This window comes from Scyliorhinus torazame, chromosome 13 (genome assembly GCF_047496885.1).
Source record: "Scyliorhinus torazame isolate Kashiwa2021f chromosome 13, sScyTor2.1, whole genome shotgun sequence".
NCBI classification, from domain to species: Eukaryota; Metazoa; Chordata; class Chondrichthyes; order Carcharhiniformes; family Scyliorhinidae; genus Scyliorhinus; species Scyliorhinus torazame.
Window position 1 is genome coordinate 219215716 of NC_092719.1, and position 24616 is coordinate 219240331.

A 24616-nucleotide genomic window follows, 5' to 3' on the forward strand; every position below is an offset into this window, starting at 1 on the left:
GCCTCCCTCCACTGGACACCCTCCCTACACTGGACACCATCACTGCACTGTATACAATCCTGCCACTGGACACCGTCCCTCTACTGGACATCGTCCTTCCACTGGACATTGTCCCTTCACTGGACACGTCCCTCCACTGGACACCTTCCCTCCACTGGACACCGTCCGTCCACTGGACACCATCCCTCCACTGGATACCGTCCCTCCACTGGACACCCTCCCTCCACTGGACACAATCCCTCCACTGGACACCATCGCTCCACTGGACACAATCCTGCCACTGGACACCATCCCTCCATGGACATCATCTCTCCACTGGACACCGTCCCTCCATTGGACACCGTCCCTCCACTGGACACCATCGCTCCACTGGACACAATACCTCCACTGGACTCTGTCCCTCCACTGGACACCATCCTCCACTGGATACCATCCCTCCACTGGATACCATCCCTCCACTGGATACCATCCCTCCACTGGACACAATCACTCCACTGGACACAATCACTCCACTGGACACCGTCCCGCCACTAGACACCGTTCCTCCACTGGACACCATCCCTCCACTGGACACAATCGCTCCACTGGACACCATCCCTCCACTGGATACCATCCCTCCACTGGACACAATCACTCCACTGGACACAATCACTCCACTGGACACCATCCCTCCACTGGACACCATCCCTCCACTGGACACCATCCCTCCACTGGATACTATTCCTCCACTGGCAATTATCCCTCCACTGGACACAATCACTCCTCTGGACACCATTCCTCCACTGGACACCATCCCTCCACTGGACACCATCCCTCCACTGGACACCATCCCTCCACTGGACACCATCCCTCCACTGGACACCATCCCTTCACTGGACAAAATCACTCCACTGGACACCATCCCTCCACTGGACACCAACCCTCCACTGGACACCAACCCTCCACTGGACACCAACCCTCCACTGGACACCATCCCTCCACTGGACACAATCCCTCCACTGGACACAATCCCTCCACTGGACACAATCCCTCCACTGGACACCATCGCTCCACTGGACACAATCCTGCCACTGGACACCATCCATCCACTGGACACCGTCCCTCCACTGGACACCGTCCCTCCACTGGACACCGTCCCTCCACTGGACACCGTCCCTCCACTGGACACCATCCATCCACTGGACACCGTCCCTCCACTGGACACCGTCCCTCCACTGGACACCATCCCTCCACTGGACATCATCCCTCCAGTGGACACCATCACTCCACTGGACACAATCCTGCCACTGGACACGGTCCTGCCACTGGACACAGTCCCTCTACTGGACACCGTCCCTCCACTGGACACCTCCCCTCCACTGGACACCGCCCCTCCTCTGGACACCATCCTTCCACTGGACACAATCCTGCCACTGGACACCATCCCTCCATTGGACACCATCCCGCCACTGGACACCATCCCACCACTGGACACCATCCCTCCACTGGACACAATCCCTCCACTGGACACCGTCCCTCCACTGGACACCGTCCCTCCACTGGACACCGTCCCTCCACTGGACACCGTCCCTCCACTGGACACCATCGCTCCACTGGACACAATCCTGCCACTGGACACAATCCTGCCACTGGACACCATCTCGCCACTGGACACAATCCCTCCACTGGACACTGTACCTCCACTGGACACCATCCCGTCACTGGACACAATCCCTCCACTGGACACCATCGCTCCACTGGACAGTCCTGCCACTTGACACCGTCCCTCCACAGGACACTGTCCCTCCACTGGACACCATTCCTCCACTGGACACCGTGACTCCACTGCTCCACTGGTCACTGCCCCTCCTCTGGGCACCTTCCCTCCACTAGACACAGTCCCTCCACTGGATACAGTCTCTCCGCTGGACACCATCCCTCCACTGGACACCATCCCTCCACTGGACACAATCACACCACTGGACAACATCCCTCCACTGGCCACCATTCCACCACTGGACACAATCTCTCCACCTGACACCATCCCTCCACTGGACACCATCCCTCCACTGGACACCAACCCTCCTCTGGAAACCATCCCTCCACTGGACACAATCCTGCCACTGGACACCATCCCTCCATTGGACACCATCCCTCCACTGGGCACCATCCCTCCACTGGACACAATTCCTCCACTGGAAACAATCCCTCCACTAGACACAATCCTGCCACTGGACACCGTCCCTCCATTGGACACCATCCCTCCACTGGACACCATCTCTCCACTGGACACCACCCCTCCACTGGACACAATCCTGCCACTGGACACCGTCCCTCCATTGGACACCATCTCTCCACTGGACACCATCCCTCCACTGGACACCAACCCTCCACTGCACACCTTCCCTCCACTGGACACCTTCCCTCCACTGGACACCATCCCACCACTGGACACAATCCCTCCACTGGACACCGTTCCTCCACTGGACACCGTCCCTCCACTGGACACCGTCCCTCCACTGGACACAGTCCTTCTAATGGACACAGTCCCTCCACTGGACACCATTCCTCCACTGGACACAGTCCCTCCACTGTACATAGTCCCTCCACTAGACACAGTCCCTCCACTGGGCACCCACCCTCCACTAGACACAGTCCCTCCACTGGACACAACCCCTCCACTGGACACAATCCCTCCACTAGACACAGTCCCTCCACCGGACACAATCCCTCCACTAGACACAATCCTTCCACTGGACACAATCCCTCCACTGGACACCGTCACTCCACTAGACACAGTCCCTCCACTGGACACAGTCCCACCACTGGACACAATCCCTCCACTGGACACCGTCCCTCCACTGGACACAATCCCTCCACTGGTCAGCCTCCCTCCACTGGACACCCTCCCTACACTGGACACCATCACTGCACTGTATACAATCCTGCCACTGGACACCGTCCCTCTACTGGACATCGTCCTTCCACTGGACATTGTCCCTTCACTGGACACGTCCCTCCACTGGACACCTTCCCTCCACTGGACACCGTCCGTCCACTGGACACCATCCCTCCACTGGATACCGTCCCTCCACTGGACACCCTCCCTCCACTGGACACAATCCCTCCACTGGACACAGTCCCACCACTGGACACAATCCCTCCACTGGACACCGTCCCTCCACTGGACACAATCCCTCCACTGGGCAGCCTCCCTCCACTGGACACCCTCCCTACACTGGACACCATCACTGCACTGTATACAATCCTGCCACTGGACACCGTCCCTCTACTGGACATCGTCCTTCCACTGGACATTGTCCCTTCACTGGACACGTCCCTCCACTGGACACCTTCCCTCCACTGGACACCGTCCGTCCACTGGACACCATCCCTCCACTGGATACCGTCCCTCCACTGGACACCCTCCCTCCACTGGACACAATCCCTCCACTGGACACCATCGCTCCACTGGACACAATCCTGCCACTGGACACCATCCCTCCATGGACATCATCTCTCCACTGGACACCGTCCCTCCATTGGACACCGTCCCTCCACTGGACACCATCGCTCCACTGGACACAATACCTCCACTGGACTCTGTCCCTCCACTGGACACCATCCTCCACTGGATACCATCCCTCCACTGGATACCATCCCTCCACTGGATACCATCCCTCCACTGGACACAATCACTCCACTGGACACAATCACTCCACTGGACACCGTCCCGCCACTAGACACCGTTCCTCCACTGGACACCATCCCTCCACTGGACACAATCGCTCCACTGGACACCATCCCTCCACTGGATACCATCCCTCCACTGGACACAATCACTCCACTGGACACAATCACTCCACTGGACACCATCCCTCCACTGGACACCATCCCTCCACTGGACACCATCCCTCCACTGGATACTATTCCTCCACTGGCAATTATCCCTCCACTGGACACAATCACTCCTCTGGACACCATTCCTCCACTGGACACCATCCCTCCACTGGACACCATCCCTCCACTGGACACCATCCCTCCACTGGACACCATCCCTCCACTGGACACCATCCCTCCACTGGACACCATCCCTTCACTGGACAAAATCACTCCACTGGACACCATCCCTCCACTGGACACCAACCCTCCACTGGACACCAACCCTCCACTGGACACCAACCCTCCACTGGACACCATCCCTCCACTGGACACAATCCCTCCACTGGACACCGTCCCTCCACTGGACACCATCGCTCCACTGGACACAATCCTGCCACTGGACACCATCCATCCACTGGACACCGTCCCTCCACTGGACACCGTCCCTCCACTGGACACCGTCCCTCCACTGGACACCGTCCCTCCACTGGGCATCATCCCTCCAGTGGACACCATCACTCCACTGGACACAATCCTGCCACTGGACACGGTCCTGCCACTGGACACAGTCCCTCCACTGGACACCGTCCCTCCACTGGACACCTCCCCTCCACTGGACACCGCCCCTCCTCTGGACACCATCCTTCCACTGTACACAATCCTGCCACTGGACACCATCCCTCCATTGGACACCATCCCGCCACTGGACACCATCCCTCCACTGGACACCATCCCTCCACTGGACACAATCCCTCCACTGGACACCGTCCCTCCACTGGACACCGTCCCTCCACTGGACACCGTCCCTCCACTGGACACCGTCCCTCCACTGGACACCATCGCTCCACTGGACACAATCCTGCCACTGGACACTGTACCTCCACTGGACACCATCCCTTCACTGGACACAATCCCTCCACTGGACACCATCGCTCCACTGGACAGTCCTGCCACTCGACACCGTCCCTCCACAGGACACTGTCCCTCCACTGGACACCATTCCTCCACTGGACACCGTCCCTCCACTGGTCACTGCCCCTCCTCTGGGCACCTTCCCTCCACTAGACACAGTCCCTCCACTGGATACAGTCTCTCCGCTGGACACCGTCCCTCCACTGGACACCATCACTGCACTGTTTACAATCCTGCCACTGGACACCGTCCCTCTACTGGACATCGTCCTTCCACTGGACATTGTCCCTTCACTGGACACGTCCCTCCACTGGACACCTTCCCTCCACTGGACACCGTCCGTCCACTGGACACCATCCCTCCACTGGATACCGTCCCTCCACTGGACACCCTCCCTCCACTGGACACAATCCCTCCACTGGACACCATCGCTCCACTGGACACAATCCTGCCACTGGACTCCATCCCTCCATGGACATCATCTCTCCACTGGACACCGTCCCTCCATTGGACACCGTCCCTCCACTGGACACCATCGCTCCACTGGACACAATACCTCCACTGGACTCTGTCCCTCCACTGGACACCATCCTCCACTGGATACCATCCCTCCACTGGATACCATCCCTCCACTGGATACCATCCCTCCACTGGACACAATCACTCCACTGGACACCGTCCCGCCACTAGACACCGTTCCTCCACTGGACACCATCCCTCCACTGGACACAATCGCTCCACTGGACACCATCCCTCCACTGGATACCATATCTCCACTGGACACAATCACTCCACTGGACACAATCACTCCACTGGACACCATCCCTCCACTGGACACCATCCCTCCACTGGACACCATCCCTCCACTGGATACTATTCCTCCACTGGACATTATCCCTCCACTGGACACAATCACTCCTCTGGACACCATTCCTCCACTGGACACCATCCCTCCACTGGACACAATCCCCCACTGGACACCATCCCTCCACTGGACACCATCCCTCCACTGGACACCATCCCTCCACTGGACACCATCCCTTCACTGGACACAATCACTCCACTGGACACCATCCCTCCACTGGCCACCAACCCTCCACTGGACACCAACCCTCCACTGGACACCAACCCTCCACTGGACACCATCCCTCCACTGGACACCATCCCTCCACTGGACACCGTCCCTCCACTGGACACAATCCTGCCACTGGACACCATCCATCCACTGGACACCGTCCCTCCACTGGACACCGTCCCTCCACTGGACACCGTCCCTCCACTGGACACCGTCCCTCCACTGGACATCGTCCCTCCAGTGGACACCATCACTCCACTGGACACAATCCTGCCACTGGACACAGTCCTGCCACTGGACACAGTCCCTCTACTGGACACCGTCCCTCCACTGGACACCTCCCCTCCACTGGACACCGCCCCTCCTCTGGACACCATCCTTCCACTGGACACAATCCTGCCACTGGACACCATCCCTCCATTGGACACCATCCCGCCACTGGACACCATCCCTCCACTGGACACCGTCCCTCCACTGGACACCGTCCCTCCACTGGACACCGTCCCTCCACTGGACACCGTCCCTCCACTGGACACCGTCCCTCCACTGGACACCGTCCCTCCACTGGACACCGTCCCTCCACTGGACACCATCGCTCCACTGGACACAATCCTGCCACTGGACACAATCCTGCCACTGGACACCATCTCGCCACTGGACACAATCCCTCCACTGGACACTGTACCTCCACTGGACACCATCCCTTCACTGGACACAATCCCTCCACTGGACACCATCGCTCCACTGGACAGTCCTGCCACTCGACACCGTCCCTGCACAGGACACTGTCCCTCCACTGGACACCATTCCTCCACTGGACACCGTCCCTCCACTGGTCACTGCCCCTCCTCTGGGCACCTTCCCTCCACTAGACACAGTCCCTCCACCGGACACAATCCCTCCACTAGACACAACCCTTCCACTGGACACAATCCCTCCACTGGACACCGTCACTCCACTAGACACAGTCCCTCCACTGGACACAGTCCCACCACTGGACACAATCCCTCCACTGGACACAATCCCTCGATTGGACACCGTCCCTCCACTGGACACAATCCCTCCACTGGGCAGCCTCCCTCCACTGGACACCCTCCCTACACTTTGCACCCTACCTCCACTAGACACAGTCCCTCCACTGGATACAGTCTCTCCGCTGGACACCGTCCCTCCACTGGACACCATCACTGCACTGGATACAATCCTGCCACTGGACACCGTTCCTCTACTGGACATCGTCCTTCCACTGGACATTGTCCCTTCACTGGACACGTCCCTCCACTGGACACCTTCCCTCCACTGGACACCGTCCGTCCACTGGACACCGTCCCTCCACTGGATACCGTCCCTCCACTGGACACCCTCCCTCCACTGGACACAATCCCTCCACTGGACACCATCGCTCCACTGGACACAATCCTGCCACTGGACACCATCCCTCCATGGACATCATCTCTCCACAGGACACCGTCCCTCCATTGGACACCGTCCCTCCACTGGACACCATCGCTCCACTGGACACAATCCTGCCACTGGACACAATACCTCCACTGGACTCTGTCCCTCCACTGGACACCATCCTCCACTGGATACCATCCCTCCACTGGATACCATCCCTCCACTGGATACCATCCCTCCACTGGATACCATCCCTCCACTGGACACAATCACTCCGCTGGACACCGTCCCGCCACTATACACCGTTCCTCCACTGGACACCATCCCTCCACTGGACACAATCCCTCCACTGGACACCATCCCTCCACTGGATACCATCCCTCCACTGGACAAAATCACTCCACTGGACACCACCCCTCCACTGGACACCATCCCTCCACTGGATACTATTCCTCCACTGGACATTATCTCTCCACTGGACACAATCACTCCTCTGGACACCATTCCTCCACTGGACACCATCCCTCCACTGGACACAATCCCCCACTGGACACCATCCCTCCACTGGACACCATCCCTCAACTGGACACCATCCCTCCACTGGACAACATCCCTCCACTGGATACCATCCCTCCACTGGACACAATCACTCCACTGGACACCGTCCCTCCACTGGACACCGTCGCTCCAAAGGACACCGTTCCACCACTGGACACCATCCCTCCACTGGACACCATCCCTCCACTGGACACAATCACTCCACTGGACACAATCACTCCACTGGACACCGTTCCTCCACTGGACACCATCCCTCCACTGGACACCATCCCTCCACTGGACACCATCCCTCCACTGGACACCATCCCTCCACTGGACACCGTCCCTCCACTGGACACCATCGCTCCACTGGACACAATCCTGCCACTGGACACCATCCCTCCACTGGACACCGTCCCTCCACTGGACACCGTCCCTCCACTGGACACCGTCCCTCCACTGGACATCATCCCTCCAGTGGACACCATCACTCCACTGGACACAATCCTGCCACTGGACACAGTCCTGCCACTGGACACAGTCCTGCCACTGGACACAGTCCTGCCACTGGACACAGTCCCTCTACTGGACACCGTCCCTCCACTGGACACCTCCCCTCCACTGGACACCGCCCCTCCTCTGGACACCATCCTTCCACTGGACACCGTCCCTCCACTGGACACCATCGCTCCACTAGACACAATCCTGCCACTGGACACCATCCCGCCACTGGACACAATCCCTCCACTGGACACTGTACCTCCACTGGACACCATCCCTTCACTGGACACAATCCCTCCACTGGACACCATCGCTCCACTGGACAGTCCTGCCACTCGACACCGTCCCTCCACAGGACACTGTCCCTCCACTGGACACCATTCCTCCACTGGACACCGTCCCTCCACTGGTCACTGCCCCTCCTCTGGGCACCTTCCCTCCACTAGACACAGTCCCTCCACCGGACACAATCCCTCCACTAGACACAATCCTTCCACTGGACACAATCCCTCCACTGGACACCGTCACTCCACTAGACACAGTCCCTCCACTGGACACAGTCCCACCACTGGACACAATCCCTCCACTGGACACCGTCCCTCCACTGGACACAATCCCTCCACTGGGCAGCCTCCCTCCACTGGACACCCTCCCTACACTTTGCACCCTACCTCCACTAGACACAGTCCCTCCACTGGATACAGTCTCTCCGCTGGACACCGTCCCTCCACTGGACACCATCACTGCACTGGATACAATCCTGCCACTGGGCACCGTTCCTCTACTGGACATCGTCCTTCCACTGGACATTGTCCCTTCACTGGAAACGTCCCTCCACTGGACACCTTCCGTCCACTGGACACCGTCCCTCCACTGGATACCGTCCCTCCACTGGACACCCTCCCTCCACTGGACACAATCCTGCCACTGGACACCATCCCTCCATGGACATCATCTCTCCACTGGACACCGTCCCTCCATTGGACACCGTCCCTCCACTGGACACCATCGCTCCACTGGACACAATCCTGCCACTGGACACAATCACTCCACTGGACACCGTCCCGCCACTATACACCATTCCTCCACTGGACACCATCCCTCCACTGGACACAATCCCTCCACTGGACACCATCCCTCCACTGGATACCATCCCTCCACTGGACACAATCACTCCACTGGATACTATTCCTCCACTGGACATTATCTCTCCACTGGACACAATCACTCCTCTGGACACCATCCCTCCACTGGACACAATCCCCCACTGGACACCATCCCTCCACTGGACTCCATCCCTCAACTGGTCACCATCCCTCCACTGGACACCATCCCTCCACTGGATACCATCCCTCCACTGGACACAATCACTCCACTGGACACCGTCCCTCCACTGGACACCGTCGCTCCAATGGACACCGTTCCACCACTGGACACCATCCCTCTACTGGACACCATCCCTCCACTGGACACAATCACTCCACTGGACACCGTTCCTCCACTGGACACCATCCCTCCACTGGACACAATCCCTCCACTGGACACCATCCCTCCACTGGACACCATCCCTCCACTGGACACCAACCCTCCACTGGACACCAGCCCTCCACTGGACCCCATCCCTCCACTGGACACAATCAATCCACTGGACACAATCCCTCCACTGGACACCGTCCCTCCACTGGACACCATCGCTCCACTGGACACAATCCTGCCACTGGACACCATCCCTCCACTGGACACCATCCCTCCACTGGACACCGTCCCTCCACTGGACATCATCCCTCCACTGGACACCATCACTCCACTGGACACAATCCTGCCACTGGACACAGTCCTGCCACTGGACACAGTCCCTCCACTGGACACCGTCCCTCCACTGGACACCTCCCCTCCACTGGACACCTCCCCTCCACTGGACACCGCCCCTCCTCTGGACACCGCCCCTCCTCTGGACACCATCCCTTCACTGGACACAATCCTGCCACTGAACACCATCCCTCCATTGGACACCTTCCCGCCACTGGACACCATCCCTCCACTGGACACCATCCCTCCACTGGACACAATCCCTCCACTGGACACCGTCCCTCCACTGGACACCGTCCCTCCACTGGACACCGTCCCTCCATTGGACACCATCGCTCCACTGGACACAATCCTGCCACTGGACACCATCCCTCCACTGGACACAATCCCTCCACTGGACACCGTACCTCCACTGGACACCATCCCTTCACTGGACACAATCCCTCCACTGGACACCATCGCTCCACTGGACAGTCCTGCCACTCGACACCGTCCCTCCACAGGACACTGTCCCTCCACTGGACACTATTCCTCCACTGGACACCGTCCCTCCACTGGTCAATGCCCCTCCTCTGGACACCATCCCTCCACTGGACACCATCCCGCCACTGGACACCATCCCTCCACTGGACACCATCCCTCCACTGGACACCATCCCTTCACTGGACATCATTCCTCCACTGGACAACATTCCTCCACTGGACACCGTCCCTCCACTGGACACCGTCCCTCCATTGGGCACCATCCCTCCACTGGACACCGTCCCTCCTCTGGACACCATCCCTGCACTGGATACAATCCTGCCACTGGACACCGTCCCTCCACTGGACACCGTCCCTCCACTGGACACCGTCCCTCCACTGGACACCATCCCTCCACTGGACACCATCCCTCCACTGGACACCATCCCTCCATTGGACACAATCCCTCCACTGGACACAATCCCTCCACTGGACACAATCCCTCCACTGGACACCATTCCTCCACTGGACACCATTCCTCCACTGGACACCATTCCTCCACCGGAGACAATCCCTCCACTGGACACCATTCCTCCACTGGACACCATTCCTCCACTGGACACCATTCCTCCACTGGACACTGTCCCTCCACTGCACACAATCCCTCCACTGCACACAATCCCTCCACTGCACACAATCCCTCCACTGGACACTGTCCCTCCACTGGACACTGTCCCTCCACTGGACACAATCCCTCCACTGCACACAATCCCTCCACTGGACACCATCGCTCCACTGGACACAATCCCTCCACTGGACACCATTCCTCCACTGGACAACATTCCTCCACTGGACACCGTCCCTCCATTGGGCACCATCCCTCCAATGGACACCGTCCCTCCTCTGGACACCATCCCTGCACTGGATACAATCCTGCCACTGGACACCGTCCCTCCACTGGACATCGTCCCTCCAATGGACACCGTCCCTCCACTGGACACCGTCCCTCCACTGGACACCGTCCCTCCACTGGACACCGTCCCTCCACTGGACACCATCCCTCCACTGGACACCATCCCTCCATTGGACACCATCCCTCCACTGGACACAATCCCTCCACTGGACACAATCCCTCCACTGGACACCATTCCTCCACTGGACACCATTCCTCCACTGGACACAATCCCTCCACTGGACACCATTCCTCCACTGGACACCATTCCTCCACTGGACACTGTCCCTCCACTGGACACAATCCCTCCACTGGACACAATCCCTCCACTGGACACCATCGCTCCACTGGACACAATCCTTCTACTGGACACCATTCCTCTACTGGACACCATTCCTCTGCTGCCTCCAGCCTGTAAAAAATCACTCTCCACTACTTCCTGCTTTTAATCCCCCGGCCAGTTTTGTGTCGCTGGCACCGCCCCTTTGATTCCATTGGTTCCGTTCTTGCAAACATCTGGATATCGAACCAGGTTCTGAGTTATGTGTCTCTCCGGAAGGAGCTGTGTTTGTTGGGCCAGTTCCTGGGTGACCACAGCGAGACTTCCGGCTGTTTATATTTGACAGGATGGCCGTGTACTATTCATGGACTTCGAGGTGGAAAGTTTAAAGTACCACGAGATTCAAGCACACAAGGCCCCTGTAAGTAACCAGTCAACAGACCGACTCCAGTTGGGGGGCTGGATTCTTCCAAAATGGGACTATATCCCCACGCCGGCGTAAAAACGCTGGAGTTTTACTCCAGAGATTCCTGTAAAAAAGTGCAGCTAATTCTCAGCCCTGCAGGGGGCTCGCAGGGACCCAGAGTAAATCTCGCAGCTTTCGCTGCGGATACGGCCCCCACACTTCCGGTTTGGTGTCCGTGCATGAGCATGGCGGCGGCCTTCAGCGTCCACGCCGAGTTCCATTGCGGACTTGGACCGCGGAGCCAGACACAAAAATGAGACCCCACCCGATCGGCCACGCGCCTGAGCATCTAACCGCGCGGATGTAACCCCCGGCTGCCTACAAGGCCCCCCCCCCGGTGTCCGATCCCTCCGCCCCCCACCAGTCCGTCCGCGTACTGAGTCCGCAGCCGCCATGCCAGCACCCCGACCGGCAATACCAGGTTGGTTCCACACCATTGGGAACTCAGCAGGTCGGGAGCAGAGGATCGCTGGGCGGGCTTCAGTCAATGGGCCCCCAGCCACGCGGCGTACTCCGCGATCACGCCGATTTCCGGGTCCCAGAGAACTGCCGGACCGGCGTTGAGCCCGATTTCGTAGCGGGCCTGCGGAGAATCCAGCTCAAGGTATTGAGGAGAGTTGATTTGCACGGGCTTTTCACAGTAACTTCATCTGAAGCCTACTTGTGACAATAAGCGATTTTCATTTCAACTCTGTTCTAACTTAATCCTGGAGAATTCATCAGCTTACCTCCAATTGCCCCCGCCCTCCCCCCCAGCTCACTCACCTTTGGTCACCTGATGTAGCCATCCCAGCAAAGCCCTGCCCACATGCCGCTGCCATTGGTTCTCCAGCCTAGAGGTGGCCCCGCCTCCCTACCCCAATTGGACAGTGAACCAACTTCAGTTCCCAATTGGATGATTCTTGATCCTCAGTCAAGCAGCCTTTACCCCCCCTCCCCCACCCCCGTCTCCAATATGTTTATAACAAATAAACAAAACGCATGAAATAATTTTATTTTAATTTATTTTAAGAATTTTGAAAGGCCTGTAGGGTTGTTATCTTGTTTATTTTTCACTTGGAGGGTGGGATCCGCAGTGAAGGTTGGGGAATCTTGCTGTGTGTAGATTGACTGCATTGCAACAGAGACGGCAAAAATATCTAATTGGCTGTAAGTGCTTCGGGACAAACTGAGATTGCAAAAGGCACAGCAGAAATAACTTATTTCTAACATCTCATTCAAAAGTTGGCGTCTCTGACAATGCAGCACCCCCCCCCCCCCCCCCCCCCCCCCCCGCAGTGGGAGGCGAGCCATGATTAGGTGTTTGAGTTTTGAGAGTGGGACTTGAACCCCTGACCTTCTGACTTGGCGGGGAGGGAGGCAGAGCCATCCACTGAGACCAGGTTAATGAGAGCTTCTGGATTTTGGGTTTAACCTGAGGAAATGTGTTGCAGGTGATCCTCTTGAAACACGACACTGTTCACAACCAACTATTGAGCATGAGTCAGGAGGCTTCAGAAAAGCGTCTGAAGATCTGGAGCCTCCCAAAATTACAGCTGCTCCACGAGGTGCCAATCCCACAGGATGCCATCACATTCTCCAGAATAGTAAGTAGAGCGCGCGATGCAGGCACGGAAATAACGGCTCTTGCTCAGACTCTCGGGGCACTCGCTTTATAATCTGTCTTTTATCCTGTTTGGCCGGCACATGCTCACCTGATCCAAAAGTTAATTGTTGGTCGTACGGGGCAGCACGGTAGCATTGTGGATAGCACAAATGCTTCACAGCTCCAGGGTCCCAGGTTCGATTCCGGCTTGGGTCACTGGCTGTGCGGAGTCTGCACATCCTCCCCGTGTGTGCGTGGGTTTCCTCCGGGTGCTCCGGTTTCCTCCTACAGTCGAAAGATGTGCAGGTTGGGTGGACTGGCCATGATAAACTGCCCTTAGTGTCCAAAATTGCCCTTAGTGTTGGGTGGGGTTGCTGGGTTATGGGGATAGGGTGGAGGTGTGGACCTTGGGTAGGGTGCTCTTTCCAAGAGCCGGTGCAGACTCGATGGGCCGAATGGCCTCCTTCTGCACTGTAAATTCTATGATCTATGGTATGTCCCTGGAAGACTTTTGGATCACCGAAATACTTAACTGAATCTTGATTGGACAGAAAATGTCGAAAAGCGCAAAGGAATCTGGCGATGAAAGGTCCCAGTTGATTGTCCCTCGGTCTCGAAGGCAGGATACAGTGTGCCTTTTCTCATTTGTAACGCCCAGCCTTCACATCCAGCTTGAGAAAGCCGTGGCAGCCAGTCCTGGAAGAGTTTACCAGGAGCCTTACCTTCCACTCCTTGCGGCAGGCCCACAACCCGGATATTCTGTCGCCATCCTGGGATTCGGCAGGAGTGGGGCCGCCTTTGCAATCTGGCGACTTGACCCTCGAGCAGCCTCTCGATCGGCGCTCGCTGAAACGCTGAAAACCATGACTGCAAACATCATCGGAGTAATCGAACCAAGGCCAGGGTATTAGTGCTCATGAGGCTCGAGTTACACGATATCAATAAGAGGCTCGATGAAACCGAGGAAAGGATCCTGACCATCGAACATGAAATGAAATGAAATGAAAATCGCTTATTGTCACCAGTCGGCTTCAAATGAAGTTATGTGAAAAGCCCCTAGTTGCCACATTCCGGCGCTTGTTCGGGGAGGCTGGTACAGGAATTGAACCGTGCTGCTGGCCTGCCTTGGTCTGCTTTAAAAGCCAGCGATTTAGCCCCTGGTTTAGCACACTGTCGCTTCTTTGGCTGAAGCTCGCGTTCAATCCTTGGAAAGTCAGCTACTTGGCATCTCAGAAATCCTGGAGGATTTGGAGGAACGAGGCCGGGGGAAGAATACATGAGTGGTCTGTCTGCCGAAAGAGTGCACCGTGTCCTGTCTTTGAGGAGAGTCAACATCCCAGGTCTATAATCATTCTCTTCCATCATTTTAAAGATTGGCAGTGGGTCTAGGAGACAGCGAGGCACATGGTAGGACCTGGCTTCAGCAGTGTAGCGATATGCATTAACAAAGTGTATGTGTAAATATGTATAGCATGTGACACTGTAGCCTGGGGAGGAGGGAGTCTGGGGAAGAAACCATCGTGGTCAGTCATGTTTGGAACAGTTCCAGTTTGATAGCATTAGTTTCTTACCCACAGTTTATTATACTATAATAAAATTAACTAGTCTTGAACTAGATGTTCTTTAGCACGCCGACTCAGTAATTGTCTCTGCACAAGAACATAACAAGGAGTGGTGAGGATCTGTTTTTTCTGGACTCTACAATGGCACAGCAGAAGCGTTGAGATTTCGATGAGGTTCAAAGGCCATTGGAATGAATTAAATCTTGCATTACGCTGCGATGCTGAGAGTTATACATGACAACTCCGCTAAGTCTCTCTATGGTCCAACTAGCACCTTGGCCATCGTCAATCCCATAAAGGCAGAGAGTTGGCTGATAATCTGCAGCTAGGATAATTTGAAATCCGGACTTGCTCTCTCTCTGTGTGGTTATATCTGTCTTATTCCATTGGGACGTATCCTGTTTAATAGGCGGTGTTAACAGTTCAGCCCCATAGTTAATGTCTTTTCCTAGTCCTTCAGTGTTCCAGGGACTTTCATTTTTAATATTGTGGTAGCTGTGCCTCCCACTAATTATCCGTTATCTTTTCTTATTATATCTTCTCTTCAATCATGTCAGGACTGAGTGGCGCCGTTCCTGGGAGGGGGAAGGAGGCTGTAGGTCTTCATAGGTGTAGCGCACAATGACTTATGAGAGAGATGAGAAGTGATGAAGTCGATGAGGCTTTATTAAGCGAGATTTGTCCCCAGCAGTTCAGCAACAGAATGAAGCGGCGGGGAGAAGCTCGGGTTCTTATACTCCGCCTTCAGGGTGGAGCCAGGAGTCAGCAGCCAACCAGGACCCGGGATCTGTCAGCCTATAGCATCACGGCTTCACAGTCCCACATGACCCCTAATACATACCACCACATTCACCCCTTGTTAAAAAGGAACCCGGCGGGGTGGTGGTTGCATGGTGGTAGGGGTTTACAAGGCTGGCCCTGGAAGGAAAATTTCGGACATGTTACTACAGTTTTAGCCCTACACTGGGCTATGTACAAAGTTTGCGAAACTATTTACAATATTAGCAAGAGAAAAACATTTTTTTTTTTGAAGTTACAATACAACATTCTTGGTGTCACGCGGATGCCACGAGTCGAGCGGGCGGTCTGGTCTTCCTCGTTGATCGCCTCAGCCCCGGTGGTGGTGCAGGTGCTTGTTCAGGCGTTGTCATCTCCGGGAGCGTTTCGGTGTTTGTTCCTGTTTCACTCCTGGGCGGGCACGGGAGGAGGACCGATCCTCCCGGGAAGGGGGCGGTCGCGGGGTGCGCCGGTGGTAGGGAGGGGATGATCGGTGTCGGGGGGATGTGTGTGTTGCCGGCGGGCGCCAGGTCCCGCAGGGAGACCGTGTCCTGTCGGCCGTCGGGGTATGCCACGTAGGCGTACTGCGGGTTCGCGTGGAGAAGGTGAACCCTCTCGACCAACGGGTCCGATTTGTGCGCCCGCACATGTTTCCGGAGCAAGATGGGTCCTGGGGCTGCCAGCCAGGTCGGCAGCGACGTTCCGGAGGAGGACTTCCTGGGGAAGACAAGGAGGCGCTCATGAGGCGTTTGGTTAGTGGTGGTACACAGCAGCGACCGGATGGAGTGGAGAGCGTCCGGGAGTACCTCCTGCCGCCGGGAAACTGGGAGATCCCTGGACCGTAGGGCCAGCAGGACGGTCTTCCAGACCGTGCCGTTCTCCCTCTCTACTTGCCCGTTCCCCCGGGGGTTGTAGCTGGTCATCCTGCTTGAGGCTATGCCCTTACTGAGCAGGAACTGGCGCAGCTCGTCACTCATGAAGGAGGACCCCCTGTTGCTATGGATATACGCGGGGAAACGGAACAGTGTGAATATGGTGCCAAGGGCTTTAATGACTGTGGCCGCTGTCATGTCGGGGCAGGGGATGGCGAAGGGGAAACGAGAGTACTCGTCCACCACGTTCAGGAAGTATGCGTTGCGGTCAGTGGAGGGGAGGGGCCCTTTGAAATCCAAACTGAGGCGTTCAAAGGGGCGGGAAGCCTTGATCAGGTGCGCTCTATCCGGCCTGAAAAAGTGCGGTTTGCACTCTGCGCAGATGTGGCAGTTCCTGGTGACTGTACGGACCTCCTCCACAGAGTAGGGGAGGTTGCGGGACTTTATGAAATGGTAGAATCGAGTGACCCCCGGGTGGCAGAGGTCCTCGTGGAGGGCTTGGAGACGCTCTATTTGTGCGTTGGCACATGTGCCGCGGGATAGGGCATCGGACGGCTCGTTCAGCTTTCCGGGACGGTACAAGATCTCATAGTTGAAGGTGGAGAGCTCGATCCTCCACCTTAAGATCTTGTCATCTTTAATTTTGCCCCGCTGTGCATTATCGAACATGAAGGCTACCGACCGTTGGTCGGTGAGGAGAGTGAATCTCCTGCCGGCCAGGTAATGCCTCCAATGTCGCACAGCTTCCACTATGGCTTGGGCTTCCTTTTCCACTGAGGAGTGGCGGATTTCTGAGGCGTGGAGGGTCCGGGAGAAAAAGGCCACGGGTCTGCCCGCTTGGTTAAGGGTGGCCGCCAGAGCTACGTCGGATGCGTCGCTCTCGACCTGGAAGGGGAGGGACTCGTCGATGGCGCGCATCGTGGCCTTTGCGATATCCGCTTTGATGCGGCTGAAGGCCTGGCGAGCCTCTGTCGACAGGGGGAAGGTAGTGGTCTATATTAGCGGGCGGGCCTTGTCTGCATACTGGGGGACCCACTGGGCGTAATATGAAAAGAAACCCAGGCAACGCTTCAGGGCTTTGGAGCAGTGGGGGAGGGGAAATTCCATAAGGGGACGCATGCGTTCGGGGTCGGGGCCTATTATCCCATTGCGCACTACGTATCCCAGGATGGCCAACCGGTTTGTGCTAAAAACGCACTTTTCCTCGTTGTATGTGAGGTTCAGGGCATTAGCGGTCTGGAGGAATTTTTGGAGGTTGGCGTCGTGGTCCTGCTGATCGTGGCCGCAGATGGTTACGTTGTCGAGATACCGGAACGTGGCCTGCAACCCGTGCTGGTCAACCATTCGGTCCATCTCCCGTTGGAAGACCGAGACCCCGTTTGTGACACCAAATGGGACCCTTAGGAAGTGGTATAGATGCCCGTCTGCCTCGAAGGCTGTGTACTTGCGGTCACCTGGGCGAATGGGGAGCTGGTGGTAGGCGGACTTGAGGTCCACGGTGGAGAAAACCTTATACTGGGCAATCCGATTTACCATGTCGGATATGCGGGGGGGAGGGTACGCATCTAGCTGTGTGTACCTGTTGATGGTCTGGCTATAGTCTATGACCATCCTTTGCTTCTCCCCGGTCTTTACTACTACCACCTGGGCTCTCCAGGGACTATTGCTGGCCTGGATTATGCCTTCCTTCAGCAACCGCTGGACTTCAGACCGAATAAATATCCGGTCCTGGGCGCTGTACCGTCTGCTCCTAGTGGCGACGGGTTTGCAATCCGGGGTGAGGTTTGCAAACAAGGACGGCGGTTCAACCTTGAGAGTTGCGAGGCTGCAGATAGTGAGTGGGGGTATTGGGCCGCCGAATTGAAATGTTAGGCTCTGCAGGTTACACTGGAAATCTAATCCCAGTAATGTGGGCGCGCAGAGTTGGGGCAGGACGTAGAGCCTGTAGTTCTTAAACTCCCTCCCTTGCACCGTTAGGTTCGCGATGCAGAACCCTTTGATCTCTACGGAGTGGGATCCTGCAGCTAGGGAAATCTTTTGCGTGCTTGGATGGATGGTCAGAAAACAGCGTCTTACCGTGTCTGGGTGAATAAAACTTTCAGTGCTCCCGGAGTCGATCAGGCATGGCGTCTCGTATCCGTTGATCAGCACTGTTGTTGTCGTCGTCTGGAGCGTCCGGGGCCGTGATTGATCCAGTGTCACCGAAGCCAGTCGTGGTAGTAGTGTCGCGGCGTCTTCTTCGGAACCCGTGGAGCCGTCGATGCTGGGGTCCTTTGTTGTCAACCAAGGTGGTGGCGTCCATGAATCGCACGCGGCCGGGGGTGGACAAAATGGCCGCCCCCATGAATCGCACATGGCTGGGGGGTCACAAGATGGCGGCGCCCATCCTCCCCTCGTGGTGCCCGGGACCCAAAATGGCGGCACCCGCGGGTCGCACATGGGGCGCTGGGGGGGGTTGGGGAGCGTTTGGGATGTGCTGGGCTCGTTCTTCTCCGGGGATTGCAGCGACCCCCCGGGACCGGCACACTGCCGCATAATGGCCCTTCTTGCCGCAGCTTTTATAAATAGCTGCGCGGGCCGGGCAGCGCTGCCGGGGGTGTTTCGCTTGCCCGCAGGATTTGGGGAGAGTTCATACCTGCCACAAAAGCATCGCGAATTAGCATGTCCGTGTGTTCGATCGCGTTCACCGGCGGGCAGCTGCAGCCCTGTCCCAAAATTAGCAGCGCGGCGTAGAATTCTTCTAGCGATTCTCCGGGACTTTGCCGTCTCGTTGCGAGTTGGTGGCGCGCGTAGACCTGGTTCACGGGCTGAACGTAGATGCCCTTCAGTAATGCGAGCGCCGTCGGGAAATCCTCTGCGTCTTCTGTGAGAGGGTAAATTTCCGGGCTTACCCTCGAATGCAGGACCTGCATTTTCTGGTCTTCTGTGATCCGGCCGGGGGCCGTTCGGCGGTAGCCTTCAAAACATGCTTGCCAGTGTTTAAATACTGCTGCCGAGTTCGCTGCGTGGGGGCTGATCCGCAGGCATTCCGGGGCGATCCGGAGCTCCATAGTCTTTTAATCTCGCTTAATAAATTGTAGCGCACAATGACTTACGAGAGAGATGAGAAGTGATGAAGTCGATTCAGGCTTTATTAAGCGAGACTTGTCCCCAGCAGTTCAGCAACAGAATGAAGCGGCGGGGAGAAGCTCGGGTTCTTATACTCCGCCTTCAGGGAGGAGCCAGGAGTCAGCAGCCAACCAGGACCCGGGATCTGTCAGCCAATAGCATCACGGCTTCACAGTCCCACATGACCCCTAATACATACCACCACAATAGGTTGAGGGGCATTTGGCTCCCAATCCTTGTTGGCTTTTTTCTTCTCCTCCTTGTTGAGGAGGTTGTCTCCTGCTGATAATGAGAGTTTGGCTGCAGGGTTAGTCCGGCGGCTCCTCATGTCTGTTGAGGAACGGCCCCTTACAACGATTGTGGTCGCGATTCTTTCGCTCTTGTTATGTTTGGGTTTGTATATTATTGAAGAGGCCCTGCGTGGGTACAGAAAGGTCTTTTCTCTGAGAGAAGAACGTGTTAGTGATGTTCTGGTGCCTCTGGCTTTGCATGAGTCGGGGGAGGGGGTCTTTTGTCACACGCCCAAACGTGGCGTGAAAATCCTGTCCCGTTTTCTCGTGGATTCACTTGAGCCATGTCGTAAGTGTGTTCACATAAAGCGTGCGGCCTGAGATTATATCTGATCTTATTTATCTTCCTTACCCTCCTAATTGGTTCTTTCTGATTGATTTGATATTGAAATTGGAGGCTCAAATTCGTTAAGTGGGTTATTCTCAATTCATCCTGTCTCGTTCGTTCTCATATTCGCAACAATTCCTTTTCTGTCCTGTACCTGCTTTGCACTGAAAATGTTTTTCTTTGTTGCATTATTTATAAACAAATGTGAAAATCCAATATAAAATATATTTTTAAAAATAGTAAGTAAGGCAGGTGGGGAGGTGACAGAGTGAGGCTGGGACCCACCACCTGAACCTTTGGAACGTGGAGAAGCCTCAATGTGTTCCAGAGCAGCGATGGAATCTCTCTCCCGCTCTGCCTGAATGTGACTTAAATTTCAGCTGGGAGCCCAAACTCTGCTCCTGCCGGGCGTGGAACCTGACTGGCGGGACAGAGGAGCAGGACACTTTGGTGTGGCTGGGTAAAGGGAGCTTGTTCCAATCTGAGTACAGAGTGAATAAACAGCCTGCTTACTCTGACATCACTTGGTCACTGTGCATGCACGAGCGTGTGTGCGAGCACGAGTGTGTGAGCGTGTGTGCGTGCACGGTAGTAACACTATGGCTTTCTGGCGCCAGGGTCTCAGGTTCGATTCCCGGCTTGGGTCACTGTCTGTGCGGAGTCTGCACGTTCTCCCCGTGTCTGCGTGGGTTTCCTCCGGGTGCTCCGGTTTCCTCCCACAGGTCGCGAAAGACGTGCTTGTTAGGTGAATTGGACATTCTGAATTCTCCCTCTCTGTACCTGAACAGGCGCCGGAGTGTGGGGACTAGGGGCTTTTCACAGTAACTTCACTGCAGTGTTAATGTAAGCCTACTTGTGACAATAATAAAGATTATTATTACATGAGTGTATGTGTGTGTGTACATGCACATGTGTGTGAAATTACTGCATGTGTGTGCGACCGCTATGTGTTCAGAGTGGTCTGGTCTAGTCTGTTTTTTTTCGCGACCCCATCTGCGCCCCTCCCATTATCACGGTCAGCATTCAACCTGTCCAATCAATGACTGGCACTATTGCCCCTGAGTCAAAGGGTCATCGGTTTGAGTTGCTGATATTTGAGCCTATAATCCAGGCTGACCCTCCAGTTCAGCACTGAGGGAGTGCAGCACTGTCAAAGAATAAGTTTCAGATTACATTCCAAACTGAGGCCCCATGTGGCCTCCAGGTTCTGGGATGGGGGTTTGAGGATGTGACTCTGAGGTTGGAGGGCGAGTGCTGACTCTTGGCTGACACTGACACAAAAAGGTAACATAATCTTTATTGTGACAAGTAGGCTGACATTCACACGGCAATGAAGTTACTGTGAAAATTCTCTAGCCGCCACACTCCGGCGCCCGTTCGGGTACACTGAGGGAGAATTCTGAACTCTCAGCTGGTACGGGAATTGAACCCGCGCTGCTGGCCTTGTTCTGCATCACAAACCAGCTGTCTAGCCCACTGAGCTAAACCAGCCCCTTTGAGGAAGCAGCTTCCCTGGGTGGTCTCGAACCACCAATCTTTCGGTTAACAGCCAAACGCGCAGGGACTGGGATAATAAAGGAAATTCCTGATGTAACCTGCGCTGGGCTCATGGGGCTGGACCAATTAGTCTCCCTATGAGTCTCGTAGAGTATCAGCTTCCCGCTCGGGGATGGAGCCCCGATCAGCGGGATAGCACAGACAAGGAATAAAAAGCACTGGCCGAGTGAGAGACGAGCTGGAGTAATCCCGCCCGGGACCGGTATATATAGTATTCGTGCCTCTTGTAAATAAACAACTTAATTCTTGCTGCTCCTCATGTCGCCTCCTCTGAGGACCTAATACTGATCATTTGCTTGCCTTTCAGGCCAATCAGCTGTGTATGGGCCTCGAGTCTGGATTCATTCTCTTCGTTGATATCGTGGCGGTAGATTCCATTTTGCTGTCGTTTTCTCCCAGTGTGACACAAGGTAGCCATGATGTGGAGATGCCGGCGTTGGACAGGGGTGAGCACAGTACGAAGTCTTACAACACCAGGTTAAAGTCCAACAGGTTTGTTTCGATGTCACTAGCTTTCGGAGCGCTGCTCCTTCCTCAGGTGAATGAAGAGGTCTGTTCCCACAAGGTAGGGCAGCTGGCATAAATGGAGACGGGGAGCTTCGAGCAGGAGAGGGAAACCCAGGTTTTGTCGACTGTGAGTGTTGAGTTGAGCTGGGGCTGGGGGTTGGGGGGAAGAAGGGTGCAGACTCGCTATTGATGCAGTCATTGTTAAACAGGCAGTGACCATTGTCACCCATGCAAGGTTTGACCATCGTGTTGCCGCTCACCAATCAGTGAGAAATGTTCCATAGCCGCACCTACTTAACCAACAGTTAAACAATGCACCCCCTCTCAATCCCAGCTATCGGTCCCCAACTGTCTCTCCATGTGATGCTCGATCAATAACTCCAGAAGCGAGATTGGATGACAATTGAAGGCTTTATTGGGCTAGATGTTTCCCCCAGCAGCGCAGGTACAGAATGCGGCTGCAAGGGAGACACAAACTCTTATACTCCGCCTTACTGGGCGGAACCAGCAGGCAGGCTTCACCAATGATATTGCTGTCTCAGGTACCTCCCACACCAATGGTCTTCCAGCCTCAACCTAGGTACCGTACTACCCCTAATACAGACTACCACACCATGTCCCTCACTTTTCCTTTCCCCCAACTCCTCCCCCACTGTCCTGGAACAGCATTCACCCCTCAACATGCACTTTAAGAAGAATTCATGGCCATCAAGAAAAAGATGTCTGGACATCTATTTCTTTCAATACAGTTCACAGATGGTCTCATTATGATGGCCTTAGTTTAACTGAGTTCCAAGACTCAATAATGGATCAGCTCAGAGTTTTCGCAGGTGTCAGTGAGCTGCTTATTTTGACTGATTGACACGTGGTGACAATACATAATTAACTGTTTCTTTCAATGAATATGTTTATTTGGACAAGATGACGAGGTGCAAAGTGATGATTGATAATAGTTTCGCTCTATCTCATTGAGGGTTCGAGCTGCAGTGTTTATTTCAAAGCAGGTTCCTCAATGGATCTTCTTTGAAAATAATTTTAAAAGGGCAGGACGGTGGTGCAGCTGTTAGCACTGCTGCCAGAGGGTGGAACGCTGGTACAGTGGTTAGCACTGCTGCCAGAGGGTGGAACGCTGGTGCAGTGGTTAGCACTGCTGCCAGAGGCTGGAACAGTGGTGCAGTGGTTAGCACTGCTGCCAGAGGGTGGAACGCTGGTACAGTGGTTAGCACTGCTGCCCAAGGGTGGCCCAGCGGTGCAGTGGTTAGCACTGCTGCCCGAGGGTGATCCAGTGGTGCAGTGGTTAGCACTGCTGCCAGAGGGTGGAACAATGGTGCAGTGGTTAGCACTGCTGCCCGAGGGTGGTCCAGCGGTGCAGTGGTTAGCACTGCTGCCCGAGGGTGGCCCAGCGGTGCAGTGGTTAGCACTGCTGCCAGAGGGTGGAACAGTGGTGCACTGGTTAGCACTGCAGCCAGAGGGTGGAACAGTGGTCCAGTGGTTAGCACTGCTGCCAGAGGGTGGCACAGCGGCACAGTGGTTAGCACTGCTGCCAGAGGGTGGCCCAGTGGTGCAGTGGTTAGCACTGCTGCCAGAGGGTGGAACAGTGGTGCAGTGGTTAGCACTGCTGCCCGAGGGTGGCCCAGCGCTGCAGTGGTTAGCACTGCTGCCAGAGGGTGGAACAGTGGCGCAGTGGTTAGCACTGCTGCCTGAGGGTGGCACACTGGTGCAGTGGTTAGCACTGCTGCCAGAGGGTGGCACACTGGTGCAGTGGTTAGCACTGCTGC

The 24616-nt window shown here is 56.0% G+C and overlaps 1 protein-coding gene across 1 annotated transcript in view; it reads left to right on the forward strand.

The window, feature by feature from the left end:
- LOC140387643 (uncharacterized) overlaps window positions 1–24616 on the forward strand; it is a 189481-nt gene that overhangs the window by 152710 nt on the left and 12155 nt on the right. The window contains exons 7-9 of the mRNA XM_072470840.1: window positions 12133–12207; window positions 13686–13838; window positions 22639–22777. Of these exons, the coding sequence (XP_072326941.1) occupies window positions 12133–12207; window positions 13686–13838; window positions 22639–22777 (367 nt within the window). The remainder of the gene's footprint in view (window positions 1–12132; window positions 12208–13685; window positions 13839–22638; window positions 22778–24616) is intronic.